At 39.4% G+C, this 19,860-nt stretch overlaps 1 protein-coding gene across 1 annotated transcript in view; it reads right to left on the bottom strand.

Annotated features, from left to right (window-relative positions):
* Positions 1-1,709: 1,709 nt before the first annotated feature.
* OC90 (otoconin 90) overlaps positions 1,710-19,860 on the bottom strand; it is a 21,981-nt gene continuing 3,830 nt past the window's right edge. Inside the window, exons 2-14 of the mRNA XM_009699374.1 lie at positions 19,832-19,860; positions 19,553-19,612; positions 19,108-19,282; positions 15,067-15,179; positions 13,484-13,612; positions 11,004-11,060; positions 8,668-8,718; positions 8,318-8,371; positions 6,053-6,202; positions 5,589-5,687; positions 3,704-3,878; positions 2,510-2,616; positions 1,710-2,020 (exon numbers count right to left, since the gene is read on the bottom strand). The exon at positions 19,832-19,860 is cut by the window's right edge and continues 61 nt beyond it. Coding sequence (XP_009697676.1) covers positions 1,710-2,020; positions 2,510-2,616; positions 3,704-3,878; positions 5,589-5,687; positions 6,053-6,202; positions 8,318-8,371; positions 8,668-8,718; positions 11,004-11,060; positions 13,484-13,612; positions 15,067-15,179; positions 19,108-19,282; positions 19,553-19,612; positions 19,832-19,860 — 1,510 coding nt within the window. The remainder of the gene's footprint in view (positions 2,021-2,509; positions 2,617-3,703; positions 3,879-5,588; positions 5,688-6,052; positions 6,203-8,317; positions 8,372-8,667; positions 8,719-11,003; positions 11,061-13,483; positions 13,613-15,066; positions 15,180-19,107; positions 19,283-19,552; positions 19,613-19,831) is intronic.

Below are 19,860 nucleotides of genomic sequence, written 5' to 3'. Positions count from 1 at the left end.
TCAGAACTGTACAACTCGGAATCCAAGTGTCTCAGGTAATGTGGTACCTGAGCTGTTACATTCTGTCATGGTTAACATCTGCAGATGCCTCAAGTGGGAAGTAAAACTACCTTGTTTTGATTTTTAGTTCTAGTTTCTGAGATGCCTGGGAAGTTATGCTGGGACATAATGCAGAACTGAACCCAAACTCTGAACTCAAAGGTGGTGGGGGGGTATTGGGCTTTGTTTCTCTTGGTGCTCAGCACTGGGGAAGCTCCTGGTGAGAGTGAGGTGCTGTTACTGCTTCCTAGGGAGTGAGATATGGCACTAGGCATCAAGGATGCAGGTGAAGAGTGTAAGACAAAGGAACGCCAATATGATTCAACTGAATAAAAGAGTACGAATCACCAATCTAACTTAAAAGATCTCAAGAGTGATGCAAACACAGCACGAAGTCAGTTATGGCAGGGCAACAGATGAATGGTCAGCCAAGTTAAAATGATATGGCTGCTTTTGATCAAGAGTTCAAACCATCACTGTTACAGTTAGATGTGCTTACAGGGGAAGTACCTTATTAGTATGGTTTTGATTTTGCAAATACATGCTCAGGGAAAGTATGGAAATATCAGTAATCACATTGAATAAGATGTTACATGTCATTTTGGGCAGGTCACCTTCTGAGTTTAAGCTGTGTATGTGCACTGTTGTGTGCTATACAACTGAAATCTAATGAGAAAGACATAAAGATTATACCTTTGAGTGCATCTTTCATATCAAAGTAACGAGGTTGCTACTGATTTTGACCCTAGCTGGGTTTTTTTGTTGTTTAGCTTTGTTATCAGCAGCCAAGTTCTAGTAATTTTATTTCTTGTGGCAATGTTTTATGATCAAAGCATAGTCTAAATTAGCACCTGATCACGTAAAAGGATGTACATATCCTTTTATACTGCTGTTGTCTGATAACTGGTGAATCTTGTGAGTGATGAATTTGGGGGGAAAAGAAAAAAGCAAGCAAACTTGGGTTCAATAAAAAGCAAAAAACATTATTCCAGCTTTACATTACATGCTTCAGAATACATTAGTTTTAGTGGATCCCAGGAAGCAGAACCTTAAAATTTATTCCCTTTAGCATCCTGAAATCTCTCAAAACTGGAGATAACTCCGCATAATATGCAGCTTTGGTGCAAGGAATGTGCCTTCTACTGTCATGATCTGATGGACCATCAGAAGCTCTGTGGGTTGAAAGTTGCAATTAGATAGGAAAGGAAGAAGGAACTCATTTTCACGTAACGATCTTAGCTTTTATTCTGGGTGTTTCCTGCTAAGCTCAGTAAAGGAAGAATATCTGCAAAAGGAGTTGGAGTAGTTGCATATTGGTTGAATTAAAAACCTGAAATACTTAGACACCGTCAGCAAAATCCAGTATGAACCAACTACACAGTTAACAAAAATCAGTCTTTGATCAGCAGTTTTTACACAGAAATCAAATGAAATTATACAGAATACTGTCAAATAATTATTTAAAGTCATATCTGATCTAAATAGATGGGCCATAATGCCAGCTTCACTACGGTAAAGAGTTATACAGCCTAACATTTAATACTTAGTCTATGATTATGTTATTTGTGTGCTGGAAAGTGTAAGGCAGCCTGTAGAGTGATAGCAAAGAGTAAGGTACACAATAGCTGACTGAAAGTCTCCGTGCCGTTTCTCGAGCGCGTGGTGGTTGGTTATCTGCCTTCATGTTGCACGGTTCTGGAGTTTCCAATGGGATGGTGAGTCTCTCTCTTTGCTCTTCTTAATACACTCCTCAGTGGACCTCCCTCCTCACTGCTCTCCTCAGAGCTGGAAATCCCGGTACCTATTTCTGTGCCTATTGAAGGCCTTTCATAACGGTCACTCTGACATAAGACTTTCTCCTCTTGGCACTCTTGACTGTGTGGAAACTTAAGGCTTTCATTGAAGAAGGCAGAAGCCATGCACTTGGCTGCTGTCTTATCACAAGCACATAGTAGTTTCTCACACATGCTCCAACCAATACCTTAAAAAGAAGTTTTAGAATTAATGTTTGAAAGCAGTTAAAATTAGTCAGTGTGTAATTTGCCATAGGTAGATGAGCTTTTGAAAATAAAATTTGCAAATCTGTCTTGAATTTTAGTCTCTGAATTCACCTTTAATCAACTAAATATAAGCCTGACACCAAGGTGCTGGGCAGCTGAAAGTCCACCTGCCTTTAGTTGAATTTGTGAATGTAAAGACACCAACAGCTGACTTCTGTCTACTGTCATAAAATGTCTGAATGTGATTTTCTCAGCCTGACTTGGTCACATCATATGCAGTGGTGTAATAACCTTTATCTCAACTAGGAAAAAAGCTCGGGTTTATAGTAAACATTGCTAACATCTTGTAAGCCAAATTTTTCTTTCTCCATACTCAGCCCTAGCAGCTCACAGGTATGGTGGCATTCAGTCTGTAATGCTTTTATACACTGTCATCAGGACATCAGAAATTTCCTCTCACACAAACTTACATTTTGGCTTATGATCAAAACATACAACTTCAGATCTTGAACTTCTTTCTGCATGACATCCAAGTTTCTTAACTTGTTCCATACAACAGTGATGAGAGAAGCAGCACCTAAAATAAACAGTACATGTAAATAAAAGATACTTACTCTTCCTGCATCACAGAGTACTCACAATTATTTTATCTCTTTATTTTCAAAGCCCATTAAAACTGAGAAATTTTAGTTTTCATATAACGAAAAAATCCCTTCCATGAAGGAAAAAAAAAACAACCTAAATTGTTCCTACTCTCCTCCTATACCTGTTACTATTTTCACTGCCTCCTTCCTAATTCCTTTGGTATGATGTATTTAATGGTTCTGTAGCTTTTTAGGGGGTATTGTTGTAATTTTAAGTCATATAATTACAATTGTAACTGTGACCTAATCCACTGTCAGAAGTGTCTTCAAGTGTTCAAATACTGATGGCTGAAAATCTGAAAACTGCATCATTATAGCCAGAGCCTTGACTAACTTTCATCTAGTCCACTTTGTCATGCACAGGCAGTCTTATTTGTGTGCAAGTGTAGGAAAATTGTGTTTGCTGTATACCAAGTGCTACACTTAGACCTCATGTGGCCCAAACTATTAGGAACTTCCACATAGGGAGAGATTTTTAGCAGTAAATTCGACACTCTTAGAGATTGGGTGAATTCTCTGCATTCCACCAGAATTCCTGCTCTTTGTCTGCCATACCTTGACAGCGCATGGTCGGCTGCAGCAGGTCTCTTGGCTGCAGCTCAGGCAGTACTTCACTCGAGCTCTACTCTCTTCTGAAGGACAGTGTGGCACAGGTGTTTGTTAACTCTTCTCTTCATAAATCACTTTCCAAACCACCTCTTAGCAAAGTTTCATAACAACTCTTACCCTCATCTCTTTTGATATATTCTTCCTTCTGCTGTACTTATCTCCCATCATTCTTGTTTCTTATTTTGAGTTAGTAAGTCCTCTCCAAAACATTGGTGCAATAATAAAATGTGTCTTAGTGACAACAGAGTATTTCATGGTTTATGTATTTAAGCAGATTTTTTTTTCCCGCATGTGGCCTGACTACGGATATCTAGCTATACAAGGCCCAACAAAAGGTATACTAGTCTTTGTTGGTCCATAGGTACCCCAATAATACCCACAGTTAATGGCAGAGTATAGAAGAGCCCACACCTGTCCAGTGCATCAGTAGGATAACCTCCTCCTTCTTGGCCACAGTAGCAACCGTAAGACTCAAATTCCTCTGGACATCGCTCAGTTAAACAGAACAGCATTTCTCCTAGCTGGGGCAGCTCCCTCTTCACTCTTCCATTTCCTCTCTCTTGCAGAAAGGTTAATCGCTCGCATACTATAAAGCAAAAAATGTTATTTGACACATCATGTTTTCACTGGTTGGGGGCTCTCTTGTGATGATAGAAGTCTTTTCAGAGCTATCAGAAACTTTTAAAGACAGTATTTTACTGTTTCTAAATTATTTCTCCAGTCCATGAACCATGGCTTTTAGAATACTACTGAGCAGGACAGCAGAAACGAAGGGAAAATATTTAAAGGGGAAAGAGATCCCTATGAAGATACAAATCACAAGTCAAATTAGATTCCAATGAGAGTACTTTGCAATCATTTGTAGTCCTTCATAGTTAAATTTTTCTTCTAGAACATTCAAACCTAACTGAGTATTCAGTAGCTTCTGTCTTGGCTAATTCAGAAGGTAGAGTCCTAACCTCTTGTGCTTGCACAGTAATAGCTGGCAATGACTATGTTGCGCTGGAGGAAATAATAACCTTTTTTTTTTTTTTTCTCATTTGAAATATAGTTTAATTTGAGCTATGATGCCCCTAGCCCAAATGAAGGAGCAATCTGTCATAATGGTTATTGTGCTGCCAAGTTTTTGGCATCTATGTGTCCCAAACCTAACATCTCTGTAGCTTCTCGCTCCCCTAGCCCAAATGAAGGAGCAATCTGTCGTAATGGTTATTGTGCTATCAAGTTTTTTGCATCTATATATCCCAACCCTAACATCTCTGTAGCTTCTTCCCCTGAGGAAGAACTGATATTGAGGGAATTATCTCCAAGATTTGAGAGCAGACTGTGTTCCATATCAGGAAAAAAGATGTCATGGGGGCCTTCTTTGGGACTTTGCCAGGGAAAGGATTTGAAGGGGCTGATGGCTGGATTGTGGGAGAGAGAGGGAGGGCTTCTGTTCCCTGTGCATCCTCCTTGCTCCCATGAGTAATCCTATCTTCCTTTCTGCAGCTCTAGACTGACTCTCCTTGCTTTTTCTGGGGACAACCCTGGATTACTTCCCCCAGTAGGAAATTCTGCAGATGTGCCTGCTTGGGTCTTTGCTCACTCATGTTAATTCACTAAGAATGAACCCTAGGTTCATGCACTGACATATGCTCTCTAAAAACTGATATTTTATGATCAAATTTTTCAATCTAATGGAAGATGAGGTTGAGTCTTCATGTCTGCTCTTTTGTAGTTCTTTGATGGCTTGTCTCCATTGGGAAGCCTAACAAGATAGATGGGACAGTCCGTGAGTGTGGATTTACAGCAGTGACAGGTCTGAAATGTCTTGGGATCTCCGTGAACTCTGAGCAGGAGTTGGAACAGAATCAGAAATAGTGAGAAAAAGGCTGACTCTGGCAAGACTTTGGCAAGAGGTCAGAGTGAGGAGCAAGCCTTTTATCGCTTCTGCTGCATGTAAAATAAAGTAACTCAAAGACATGATTAAATTATTGCCTAAAAACAAAAGCAAGGGGAAACATTCACTGAGCTCATTTGAGAACTTGTACTGTATGAAAAATGTACTTATAACCTTATCATAAGTAGTTCTTGTAAGTGTTAATGATAGCACATTCGTGCAAGAGCTTAAACTCTTGGAAGCTTTTGCAGACGACTGCATCTCCTGTTGTTCTTATAAATACCAATACATATGTGCTTGTCTAACTGGTTTAGAATAACTGTAATTTTAATATGTGATATACACCTACCTTTTAACATAGAGGTAGCTGAATATTTCATTAGATATAACTGGGAAAAAAAACCCTTAATTTACCTTTTCCTGCAGGTTCATTGGGTCCCCTGTCAGACAGTACCAGTTCCAGAGCTATTCCAGAGGAAGCTGTGCTGTGGCCACCCCTTGCAGGACTTGTCTCTGGAAATAACATATGCATAGATTAGACTTGCAAAAGTAGAATAAGCTCTTCTTTCAGTGATGTGTCTAAAAGTGCATGTTCTGAACCATAATTAATTAGCAGTCTACTAACATTTCTTTAATTCATAGTTGGAAGACTATTCATTAATTGTTAGTTAAGATTTCCTGGTCAGTGTTTGACAGTGAACTGCCATTTCCAGTGCAGTGAGTGTTGTGCACTCTGTATTCTATGTCATCTATCTGAATTTAGGGAGAAAATAGTGTTATTCTGCGTATCTAGGAGAAACACTGAATCCTCAGATAGCTGTGAACAGGAATAGGGGAGTGCTTTAAATTAGAATAGGTGTAATTCAGTTTTTACTTGCCTTTTTCTTTTGTCCTTGCCATTGTGCCTGCAGGAGCCTTCTCAGTGGGGACAATTTTGACTTGCATGGAGTTAATATCTCCTGGGAGTGAGGCTGGGGAGGTGGTTATCTCTTCCACTGGGACCACAGCTTCTATAAATCCATCCTCTTCTGAGTAAGCAAAAAGAGGAAAGCAGAAGAAGACATGGAAAATAAACAGCAAGATTTTCATTTTAGATAGCTAGTCAGAGTAATACCCTCAGGCGGAACTGGTGTGACTTGATAGTCATACTCAAAAAACACTCAAGATGAAAATTGGAAAAGCAAAGAGTATCCACAGTAGTCATTTCTTCACATCTCTTGCCTTTCAGAAGAAAAGACACTGGTTAAATAGGACCAGTTTAACTGCTGATTATTTGTTTAAATTTTATGTGTTGCATACTGAGATAAAGATCTGTGTCAGCTGCTGAAAATAATATGGGTTGCAGGTCAGTCAGGCATACTGAGAGATGAAGAGGAGGTGAGATGTCATGAGATATCATTTTCGGAGTAAATTGCTTTAAAAAAAGTACCAAAACTGAGAGAAACATTAGTGAAGGCAGAAAATTATTTGACTGATGCAGAGCTGGGCACCTGAAGGATTTACTATGTTGTAACCACAAGGAAATATCAAGGGGAAAATAAGTGGAGGTTGAACAGAAACATTATTTTAAGGAGATTCTTTATCCTAAAAATTAAATCAGTATTTATTTTTAGATTATCTGAAGCTTTATTATTGAACAGGAATAATTTGTTTAATTTGGGGATTACTTAACATATTTTTTCTTTCTTTTTAAACCTTTTTTATATAAGATAACTTGTAAATGAAAACACTGTTATCAAATGGAAATCAAATGGTTTCATTTTTTCTAAATGTCAATATGAAGAATGTGGCATTTCACAAACAAAATACTTTGAGAATATGTGTTTCCACATTTTTAAAGCCTTTCCTTTTGAATTCCTTGGCTGAATTTATTAATTGGATTAAACTCAAATTCATTAAATTTGTCCCTTTAATGTTCTGCTTTTAGTATGTGTTGAAAATAACCTGTCATAGGATAAGAGAATAAATTTAAAAAATGAAAGTACTGCTAAGAACACAATGAAACCCATGAAAGGTTGCAGAAAAGGATCAATAGCAACATGCTAGTTTTAATAGCTCAGCAAGGTGCACATTTTATGCTGCTTTGTTTGACAGTGATGTGTTGAAAGGAAAGCGATTCCTGCTAGATGTAGAAATAAAAGTGGAGTTTGGGAAATTCGGCACATAGCTAAGAATAAATATTACAAATAATCTTCCAGGAGCCATGCAGATCTGCAACACAACACACAGATTTTCTGATACATTCAAGTTAACAGAGGACATTTAGCGATTTTGGCCAGTGCTTAGTACAGCAACGCCACATTTCTGTGTTGGGGTGGGAGAGATGGATGCTGTTCAGACAGTGTAATCAGAGTCAAAAAATGACTACTTTCCTCTCTCCATATTTGGTGTTTCTTGACATTTTTCTGGTGCGTTTCAGTCTGCCTGAACAATTCTTTCTAAAAAAAAAAGAGGCCACTGAAAACTTCCAAGTCTAGCGAGGTGCTCCACTTCTAGCTGTAGCTACTGATACGGTTGTGCTCAAAGTAGTAACAACTGCGAAAGTTGAATGGATGCTGTTCAGACAGTGTAATCAGAGTCAAAAAATGACTACTTTCTACTCTCCATATTTGGTGTTTCTTGACATTTTTCTGGTGCGTTTCAGTCTGCCTGAACAATTCTTTCTAAAAAAAAAGAGGCCACTGAAAACTTCCTAGTCTACCAAGGTGCTCCACTTCTAGCTGTAGCTACTGGTATGGTGGTGCTCAAAGCAGTAACAACTGCGAAAGTTGAAATACCCTTTAGACTGGGAAAGAATTCCATGAAATTCTATATAATAAAGAAGGAGGCAAAATCAAAATGAACCCTTCTGGCAGCAGATGCTATGAATGTAGTTTAAAGGACCAGCCATTGTATTGGAAAACCTTATGTGAAGAGGTTTTCCCAAATACTTGGATGAGGAGTGCAAATGAGCGTCTGGAGGCAACAAACAGCTAATACTTCTCAGTCTGGTTTTATTGTTTGTGTATCTGCTATCTGACCATGATCTAAATTTGATTCTCTGGCAGTCCTGTCGTCACCATGCATGGATTTTTAACTCTGATACTTTTAGATGGAGGATTGCTGTGTCAGTCAAAGAAAAAGGGAAGCTGAGAGTCACTGACCTTTTATTACGACGGAGGGAGCAGGAGCTGTGCCTCTATGGTCCCTTGTGGTAACTACAAAAAACAGAGGTATCGTGGTAGTGACCTACCTGCTGTATCTCTGCAATGCATTTGTGGAGTGACTTTTACTGAAAACATTATAAAGCTTAACTAAACATCGCTATTAGCCTTGTGTATAAAGAGGGTAAGTGGGAGAAACCGAGTGGTTCGTTGAAGAATGTGCAAGTCAGCAACTACAGGTATTATCCAGAAATCCTGTGCTGCAGATTTTTGACTGTGACACCATAAATCTTCATAAAACTGCAGTCAAGAGTGCCTGATTTGTCAACAAATGTACATCAGACTTTTACCTCTGGTTTTGGAAGTCCCCAGGACCATCTCACTGGGCTCAGAAGAAAACACTGTTGAAGACAAAAAGTGTAAACTCAGAAAACAAGTTACCAGCACAGACTCTTTTGAAAAGTCAAGCTGCTGAGAAGAGCTTTTTCAGCAAAGCGGGAAGACTCAGGCATTTCATGTAGGGAGATCTGTCTGTTTTTCTCAGCAGTGCATTGATTGTTGTAGACAAAGTGATACTGATAAAATAATCTCATTGCTGCATTCAAATAATGTACTTTACACTGACAAAGCAGCAGCATAAATATGACTCAATATTAAATTCATTTGACAGACAAATACACTAAAGAGGATTAGGTCTAAAATCTCACTGTTGTGCACAGAAGGATGCCACATTTGTCATGAACACCTTGTGTTTGCCTGCATTGAAAGTCAAGTATGGATGGGCACCTACAAGGCCAAATACTTCCCTAAGCTTTTATTTGTGTCTTTACCTGATAAAATTATTTTTATTTGCCAGCTACCTTTTGATAAATTATAAATATAGCTATCAAGTGATCCAAAAGAACATCTTTGCATCTTTTTGTGTGTTATTAAGATGTTGTGATGTGAAGAAGAAGATCTTTGCCTTTGAATGAGTTTCTGAGTAGTACTTAGCTTTGGTTTAATGCAGTTTCCACAGCTGTCAGTGGTGAAGCTCCTTTAGGCTTAAATGGGGAGACAGCTAGATAAATGGTAAGTGGTTATCCAAATGTTTCCTTCAAAGTCTGACTAGATATGTTATCTGTGATATGTTTTCAGCTTTATAAAATTCCTAACACAGTTTTTTATCCCTTGGCAATATTTTGAGCCTTATGATGAACTATGCCTCTTTAGAGAGAATGAGTGATCATTTTTTCAGGAAGTAAAAGATTGCTACAGATGTGCAAATACAGATGAACTCACTCCTTCAGGAGTTCTCAGTTTTCTATTACCAAGCCTCCCAGAAGCAGCTAGAAAAACGTGAACCAATATTGGAGCTGTTGTTAGGTGAGAACAAGAAATATGGTAAAAACCCCATCTTGATAATACAGGAGAGGTATGAAGGAAGAGCCAGCACTTACACTTGGCATAAAGCCTTTTCAGGTGGGTACCCTCGTGCATTTGGCAATTTTTTTAAAAATTAAAAAAACCTGTTAAAGTCTGAAGCATTGTTTCTTAAAAAAAAATAAATAAAGGAAAAAGAAAGAAGAAAAAAATTCCGTATGGTTTTTCGTTATTCTATATCCACCCTTAGGGTAATGGCTCACTTTGAGAAACACAGAATAGCACACTACAGCTTGAAACCAGGTTCTTAAGTTCTCAAAAAGTGCAACTTTCCACCTCTCCCCATTCCCACAAAATAACTCCTGAATTTCTCTAAGTTGTGCAGTGGCTTTGTCACACCCATCCAAAGCACGTTGCTTGTATGCTTGGCAGATACGAGGTCTCTCTACATCTAAGTATGGCTTTGCTTGTTATGCGGCCGCATTACAAGAGTGCATCAGCTAAGTTGGACAATGGATGGTCCAAGACTGAGTTCCTTCTCTATTTCACTGCTGTATGAGTTGGACCTCACTCTCTAGGTGTGCCCTTCCAGAGCCACCTAAGGCTTTCGATGACTTCTGTCCGAGGCCTCTTGTGTTGTAACGCTCACCATGCAGGTAGGAAGAGAATAGGTTTCTCATACCACAGCAATGAGATTTTGCAAGCATCCATTCCTGAACAAGATAACCGTTGATTGTAGCAGAAAAAAAAAGAAGATTGTCGGAAGAACCAAGTGATCTGGTGGTTTAGGAACTCACCTAAGAGGCACCAGAGTGAGAAGGGACTTCAACCTGGATCTCTGTGTTGCAAGTAAATAAACCACCAAACTGCTGACTCATTTGCAACAAACCATGCTTAATCTTTCCTCATGGTACTGCTTGATATTGTATAATTAAACATCTCTTTAAAGACAAGAAGTATGCAATTGGCTGTGGGTCCAGTAGTTGGCACCCACACAGCACGTCTCTGCCAAATGGCTCACCTGCAGCAATCCCTGTTCCCAGGGAAAAAAAGGTCTGTTTTGATGAAAACAGGTTTTGTTCTAGAGTGCTTAGTCTCAGCCCTTGGAAAACTTACTGTAAACACTGGTTAAGCATATTAAATGCACAAATTGAAAAATTGCACCTTCTCATTCAGTCTTGAATTTGTTCAGCAAAACATTATATCTACTTTTATATCAATCTTTTTAGAAAGGCAGAAGGAAAGAAAACAGCTTATTCTTGTATTTTATTCTTTCAGCTTTTGGGAGCTGAAAACAATATTTCTTGCACTGTAAGTTGCAAACCTTTTTCCACGGATGCAGTGGCAGCCTGTGTTTCGTCAGTCCCATGATGAAGGAACTCTGCAAAAGTAAAAGCATTCTTAATCCAGAGAGTCATGGCTTAGGATGCTCATTAGACTGAATCTTGGCATAACATGGTCAGAGTCATCAGAATGGAACGTATTTCTAAGTATTATTATTATTCTGCTTTTTGTATGGTTATTATGTTATATAAATATAGCAAATACAAACCTAGTTATTGATAATTACAGTAGCAGTATTAAAATCCTACCTTAGTATTTATTCACTGCTGATACTAACTTCTACTCAGCAACATACAGTATAGTAAAAAAAAATAAAATCCCTCAGTCTCTATCACAAAGAGTTTCAACCTAAACAAGAGAAATTGCCTAGCAATCAGCATTCTTTAAATTCCCCTTTCAGTAGGTATTTAAATACATGGCCTGTAGTGAAGATATCAAGATAAGAATTAAACATTTAAACAGAAAACTTAAATAGTTAAATCCAGGCACTTGGCTAGGAACCTTGCTGAAGCAGGGCCTTAAATGTGCATGCGAATAGAAAAGAATCCATCTGAAAATATTTTTAAGTTGCTTTTAGTGTATTTCTTCTTATATTATGGTATTCTTTCTAAATGAGATTCAAGGTGCTTTTCTGAATTCCTTCTCAGAAAAAGGAGTCATTTGGCTAAAATTTTCCTGTGCACCTGAGTAAATACTTGTCACAAAACCTGAGCTTCTGTTTGTTAGTATTTTTTCTCTTCCTTTCACATTTTGATGTCTTGCTAAAACTTACCTTTGCTCCTCAGAAAGGAATTCATAGCTCCTAAAAGACTCAGGCTATTTTTCTGAGTACAAATTGGTCTCAATTTAGTACACTCCAGTCAAAGAATTACAGAGATAAGGACATACCCTCCGTATGAATTGTTGTCAGTTCTCTCTTGCTGGTTGTTTCTGAAAAAGAGAAAGCTCACTCAGTCTGAAGTGTAAGAAGGGGGTTTGTCACCGTTTAATCTAAATAGTACCAGTCAGGGGTTCATTGAATTTATTCCTAATAAGCAAAGATTTAGGCAAATACATCCCTATTTCATTCAACTTTTTTCTCTGTAATAAAGAATCTACCAAAATCTTTTTCCTAGAAATTTGTCAGATAAGGTTACTTTTTTTTTTTTTTTTCCAAAACTTGAACTGGACAGAACAGCTACACTGAAAGATAATAACATGAATGAACACTAAATAAAAATGTTTCATTCAAAGGATGTTTTTTTTCCATTAGAAATATAATCAGGAGCCTAAAATTAGTGGAGGTATTCAGCGAGCTAAAATTGAATCTATCTTTATCAGCAGTCGTAAAACCAGCATGATTTTCCTGTTAGCACCTAACAATTTCCCCTGTATTTGTAATGTGTTGGAGCTGCCATACTTTATATTAGAGTCATCTGATCCCAGTGAAAGATTACTGGCTTACATGAAACAATTTCCTGGCTTTAGTGCAAACTTTCCTGTGGCATTTTCTTCTCCCGTGACCTATTTACGAGGGGATGCATGCATCCAGAGCGTCATACAGATGGGTATATCTGTCCTTAGCACTGGGGTGTTTGAATATGAGCCAAAGAATTAGAAAAACTAGTATTGCTTTTTCAGGTCTTTCTCAGTTTAGGAGTTCAGAGGTCCTCCCCCTGCCGTGCTCTGATTGCAATACGTATGAATTAAGTTTTTAATCCAGCCCTGTTCCCACAGGACGGGTATTCGGTCTTACAAGGCTGTAATTTCAGCTACAGAGCACAGATCAGTGTCTGACAATGGAGGTAAATATCCCCTTCATCTTTAGAGAGGATTTTTCCTTCCAAGATGGAAACCAAGTAACAGAGCACAGTAGGTCTATTTTTGCTTTTCCAGTTAGTTTTTGCATGATTTAAGGGAAGATTTGAGCTAGCAATATTTGGCAGTTTGGCGTTCCTGTTAGTGACCTCGGTGGGTCACTAATCATCCCAAGTATCACCCATTCATTCAGGTTGGCAAAAACCTCACAAGGTTGGCAGGAGTTTCCTGAAAAAAAAAAATTTCTTCCTATCTAACTGGAATTTCCCTGTTGCAGTTGTGTCTCTTGCCTCTTGTCCTGTCCCTGCACGCCTCCAGGAACAATCTGGCTCCATCTTCTCTCCACACCCCACTAGATGTTGAGGACAGCAAAACAATCTCCCCTGAGCCTGCTTCTCTTTCATCACGCGCTCCAGCCCCCTCGCCAGCTCAGTAACCTCTCCTGGAATTGCTCCAGGACAGCAATTAGTCTACCTTCTTCTTCTCTCTTGGTATTCACTTGAGTAGCAGTAAATGGAAGGGACACATGAAACGGAGAATAGGACAGACTGGCACATTTATTGCAGGAAAGCACCCAGCTACTGCTTCATGCTTGTTGGGTCAAATTTGATGCCAGTGGAAAAACTGGCAGGAGGAGACAGTTGATCAGATAGTTACTATTACCTGTAACCAGAGATGGACAGAAGGAGACATCCAACCCATTTAAGGAAGAGTTAATATGTGTATTCACAAGACATTCAATGGCATCTTTGTCGCAGTTGCAGAGGACCTGTTCACAGGGATCCTCAAACTCTGGAAATAAAACAAAAATCCAAAAAAGCCACTATTGAAAACTCTTTTCTGCCTCCTCCTTTTTCTTTGTTGTAAGGTTTGGTCCTATATTCGTTAGTTCAAACCTATTTATAGTGTGCTTCTTCATGTTAAACACAGTCAAATTTCATAGTCCAACACTCTTTTTGAAACACCAACAAATGTAGCCTGGCACAGCTGGCCACAGACTTCTTGCTTGTACTGGTTCATTCTACAGAGTATTGAGAACTGCAGAGCAGTGCTTTGCTGCCTCTAGTTTTTCCATGGAAAACTCAATCTAGCTGATACAGGGTCTGACATTTCACAGATTTCATTAAAATATTCTTCCTAACCTCAGGAAGACATAGTCCACATGCCAAGCCTTTCATGTAAGATGTGATTTGCTCCTTATAAAGGATATGAAACAGTTTCCCAGGAAATACTATTTTCCCTCTTCAAAACCTTCTGCCTTTCAGATTTCAGAAAACATCAACTTTTCATAGCTGTCACACTTATGTTTCAGGTTTTTGAGGGGGACTATTCTTCCCCCTCCCTTTTTTTTTTAAAGTTTGAACAAAATGTTTTCTGATTATTAAGTATGGAAAGAGATAAAAAGCCCTATTCATATTTCAATACACTTGGACCTTTATAGATTGGCCTAAATAGCAAATATGGTTTTAATTTGTAACAAGAAAAGGAAATTGGATCAGATTGATGCTTAAATACTCTGTAAGGGTATTGGCTTGGGGATTCTGCTCTTCTTTGCTGGTATCCTCAAAATATATACTAGCATATAGTCTTTTCTGAGAGCCAATACTTGCTGAAAAATTATATTAAAAATGATTAGGCAATAAGAACCCCACTCCACACTTGTCAGGACTATACCAGTATTGCATGGAGTAACTCCTGTTATCATGGCATGGTTTCTGCCCTCATTAGTGATAACTGTTGTAGCTAAGGAGTGTATATGACCCTGTGAACAAAGAATTTGATCCCTCAAAGAATATAATAATCAGGCCTTGAAGCTTCAGAGGGAACTATTTTTCAGACCTTTTCCCAGCATCCACTGCATTTGTGATGTGTGGAGATAACTCAAGCAATGCTTAGTGGTCCTGCAAAGTCAGTGAAACCTCAGCAAGAGGCTGCCTGTTAGAGAAGCCCTGGCGAGTTTCTAGTTATTTGACTTCAATTTTCCTTCCTAATTGGCCTTTGATGCCTGTGTATATTCCTGTTTCCATTCACCCCTGAACAGAACATTTAATACCTTAAAAATCCACATGTGGATGTGATTTCTGCTTAATTTATATTGGATATAAATTTATTTGATTGGGTATAAATTTATTTGATTTGATATAAATATATTTGATTATATATTCTGCTTAATTTTGTATTCTGATAGATAGACCAGAGCAAACTTCTTGGTCGTGGTGAGGCTCCAGTATTAAGCTCAGTCTTACCACAGGTCAGGTTTTCAGTGGAGCAGCTGACATCTGTAGAAATCTTTGATGGGTCCCATGTACACTCCATCTCCATTGCCTCCTCGTAGCATTTGCGGTGCTGGAAGCAGCATCTTAAAGAATGAAATAATACAGAGTTCACACAATTTAGTTTCACTTCAAGATCAGACTGCAGTGCTTTCATGGAACTCTTACACAAGAATGCAAAAGATGCCAAAGGAGAAAAAGACGTCCTCAGTGTGGTCCTTAGACACAAGAAAGGCTGAGTACTGCTTTTCCCTGAGTCAGTCTAGTGGACCAGGACAGCTGGATGCAAAACTCAGTGGTGGGAGCAGGTCTGCATGCTGTGGGAGACCACACTTGCATTTCTGTCCTGCTGTGGTACCTGAGTTCTTACAAGGACTCTACAGGCAGTTTAAACGAGAAATCCACTATCAGTGCCCGAATATCCACCCACAGCACTGTCAGCTCACTGCCAAGCAGGGCCCTGGGGCTAGACTCTAGAGATCTTGAATCCAGTCCTGCCATAACCTTTCTTACTGCAGATTTAGAGAACAACACAGAACCTGGCACTCGTGGAGGATTAATGTCTCTGCAATGCCTTGTGAATCCCTGTGTCTCATTGAGACAGTGTGAATACATGCAGTGCTATCCTCTGTTTCTTGTGCTTTCTTTTCTATGCAACAATGAGAATTAAAATACATCATTTAGCCGTGGGAAGGGACCACAAAATATTTTTCTTATACTGGAGTAAAGCAGCATTCTCCTACCACCACGCAACAAAGGCAGTTAGAAACCTTGCATTTTCCTGCACTCCTACTGTCATGCAAACCTCAGATGCCTGTGTGACCACTTTAGCTGTGAATAGCAATGAAAAGCCGACTAAAACAACAAGCTCTTCATCAGTCCTCTCTTCTCTTTTGCTGTTTTTGAACAGACAAGTCATCTGCTTCTACATTATAGCAGTGTCTGTGTGCGCTGACATCAGCTGTAAATGAAACATCAGTAAAACACTCAGTCATCATTTACCACATACAAAATTGTTACATAGATTAAGCAGGAGCCTGCTGTTGGATTTGGACTGAAATATCCTCATTTCAGAGAAATGGACTCAGAATATGAGTCTGTTATTGAATTGCCATTGGTCTCGATGATGCCGAGTGCAAAGACAACACTCAAAACCAGCATCTGCTGCCAGGAAGCATTAACTTGTGATCATGATGTAAGGACTTCACTTTAATTAAGCTCGTGTGGGATTTTGTTAAGACTGAGTGACTGTGTTATTACAGATCACCCACAGCCCTGCCTATGCACTGAACCCACCGGTGGACAGAAGCACTCCTGCACTGATCAGAGCAGAGAGCAAACACCTGCCCCTTGCAGGCTCTCTTCTAGGCTATGCATTCACTTTCTCACTTCCTATATTTAGGAAGTATTTAATATTTAATCATTTAATATATTAATAAATAATTATTACATTATTTAATTTGTCCTCACAACCAGGGAAGTAGTCCAAATCCTAACCACAATCAGACTTTTGACTTGAAAGACATCAGTGATGAGGTTTGCTCAGGTCACCAGCAGCGGATCAGAGCTCATGAATAGCATTATCCCAGCTGATGAAGTTTCAAAGCCCAATTTCTTGCACTCCAGTGTCTCTGCTGCTTGTTCGTGGTTTTGCTCCCTACTGTAACCTGGTCTAGGAGACTACAGGAATGTATTGAACAAAGGTGAGGGCAAAGAGCATTCAGCAGAGAGGTCTTGATGGTTCCTCTGCACCAAAAACATTACTGTGCCTGAAGCGGAGGTGAGGCTGAAGTTTGTAGTCCATAAGGAACAGAGTTTTAAATATACAGCTGATGAAATATCTCAAGATCCACTCCTGTCTCTGAGATCTAATGAGGTGTCTGCACCTGCAAGCTCCTCTAACTGCGTAATTAGTCTAACACATACTCGCTGCAGTTCTTGTTTGTTTAGAGCATAAGAATTACATCAACACTTCATGCAACAGTTGACCAGAAAATTTACTTGCCTTCCCTTTGTGAGCAGGGGATTGTACAGTATGGATTGTCCTCTGGGCATGGTTCTCTTTCCCCATGGACTATCGAGATAGACTAGGCTCCTAATTTAGATATGAAAATTAACTGCTCTGGGAAATGGGAAAACGTTCGGCTTATGGGCACAAACATTTTCCAATGCCTTAAAAACCTACGGTGAGATATTCTGCCCTTTTTTATGGAACAGAAATGGCAGTGACAAAATCCGAAGTTTGCAAAACTAGTTTCTAAGAAATAAGGTTAGTGAAAAGATTGCAATATTGTGAGAACTGTGTGTGAGAAAGACACATAGCAGCCACCTGTTTGGAGGCTCTTTTGAAGCAAGGGCATATCTGTGTCGGTAGCGAAAAAATTATCAGTTTCCATTTGCTGCAAACTGCAGTGGGGTTGCCATGTAGCTAAGGAAACCTCACTGCAGGGCTGCTAACAAATTTGTAAACACAAAGTGATTCTGTGGACATTTCTCAGGACAAAACTGCTGGTAGATTGTTCTGTTTCTCTATTTATGCTGGTCTGCATTAAAATGAAGCTGAGTGAAACGAAAGCCCAGGTGCTCAGCTCTTCGGGCATTAATCCATTGAACTGACTCGAGCTCTGGTTTCAGCATGTCATCACTATTGTTCAGAAAACCTTTCACAAGAAGTCCCATGGCTTTTTTCCAGTAGCAGGGTTAGATCTTTATTTTCCCAGCCATCCCATGCTGGAAAGTGGGTGGATTAATTTCCGTCTAACTACAGGCATTACCGCTTCCTGAGCCATTGCTGCCTTCGCTGAGGGAATTAATACATTTCATTACATTGTTGGAAAAACCTTTTTTCCATTTAGACATGGATGAATCTTGATTCTCTTTGAATTTCTCTTCACATCTCCTGCTGGCATAAGTGAACAAACATTTGATTGTGCTGGCCTAAGATTACATTTTTTCTCACTAGCCCAGTCAGGGTCTGGGACAGTATTTCTCCAAACCACAGAGTGGAGTTTGGATGGTTTTGTTCCTGGTGCATGATGCTGGGAAGAGCTACAGAGCTACATTTTTCTTCTCTGTGCCTGGATGCTCTGGTGTCTTACAACCTCGGCATGTACACAGGTATTCAGGGCAAGACCTACTTAACCTCCTAACTATCACTTGAAGTCATAATTACCTGTAACCTGATTTTGTTGATGCTTACATCTCCCTCACATGCCAACATTTTCATTACAGTCCACTATGAGTTTACATTGCTGGTTTATTACAGAGCTCCCCATACCAACAGCTTGGTAAGATTGTAAACCCACTACACTGCTCACATTAATGCTCTCCCACTCACTTTATTAACAGGCCGTCCAGTTTTTGGCACAAATTTAAGTGTGAGACAGAATTCCTCAGTACAAAGAAGTGAATGAGGTTTTGTTCACAAAGATCTGTTCAGAATTGAGAGACCTCTGGGTAAGATATGCCAAGGAGATGGGTATGGTGTCTACTTATTCTATTGCATTAGTGGCCACTCTTTGCAACCAGTTTAAACCAGTTATGCCGCCAGAGTTGCACTAGCAGAATTATATGCTGGTGTGGGGGACTCCGCTTTTATCTGTAGGATGGGAGTATTTCTCCACATTGAAATGTGGGGAAATAGAGACTCCAAGCTATGAGAAAAAAGAAGCAAGTGGATCATTACATGTTGTAGGTTATGACCACCTTGACTTCATCTGTTCCCAAGCAACTGGTACGAGGTGTTGGCCTAGCAAAAAGATACCTGCTCACCAACAGGTAGGAATAGCACAGCACAGTTGAAGTTGTCTTTTGTAGGTCATATGAGATATTTAGGTTTCAAGTGAGTGATGACTAAACAGAGCTGAATGGTATGGTACTTACCTTCTGAATAGATCTATTTTTTTACAACTGTCCTTGAATCATTTAGGGAAGTGTTATGCTTCGGGTCATCAGAGCATGAGGACACTGACAACCAGTCAGAGCAGAAGAGGACATCTCATGGGTAAGACTTACTCATCAACTTCGTCCACAGGGAGCCCTTCCATCTCAAACCGGCAAGAGCAACCATAGTCTTCAAAATCCCTGGGACAAAAACCAGTAACACACTTCATTTTGTTCACGAAGTTGAGCAGTGCAGGGAAGTTAGTGAAGATGGATTGTAACCAGGTGAAGTGAGAACCCAGGCAGTCTGGAAAGAGAACAGGCGTAAAATGCATGGTAAAGGGAGGTGAGCCAGGTGTGGGTCACACATGGGTGACATTTGTATGAACACAGAGCCTAAACCAGGCAGTAACAAAGGGACATTGAACAATGCTTCACACTCAGCAGTATTCAGTATTATAATCGTCTTTGGGGAAATCTACAGCCCCAAAAGTCCCCATTGCGATTCAATATATATAAAAGCAAACTCCATGGGATTTCTAATCAGTGCTCAAGTACAACTAGAACACATACTTACCAAAAAATAATGCAACACTTTCCACATTTTGAAAGACTCCATTGAAGAATGTGGCATTGTCTAAATGAAAAAATAAACAAACCACACTTCTTTTTAAAAAGGTAAATGACAAGAGCTATCCCCAGATTGCCCCTGGTCTTGCTTCAGTTGTTAAACCATTTTGAGATAAGAGTTACTAGCTATTTGCTAACAACACATTTCCCTGCAACATTTCTGGAGTACGCATGATTCCCCACTGCCATGCAATATTGTGAAAAGTAAAGCTTAAACCATTCTTACTCAAGATTCTTTCAGGTGTGTTAAGAAGC

Source organism: Cariama cristata, unplaced genomic scaffold (genome assembly GCF_000690535.1).
Source record: "Cariama cristata isolate BGI_N322 unplaced genomic scaffold, ASM69053v1 scaffold594, whole genome shotgun sequence".
Lineage (NCBI taxonomy): Eukaryota > Metazoa > Chordata > Aves > Cariamiformes > Cariamidae > Cariama > Cariama cristata.
Note: the sequence above shows the minus strand (reverse complement) of the source record. Positions and strands in the feature narration are given on the sequence as shown.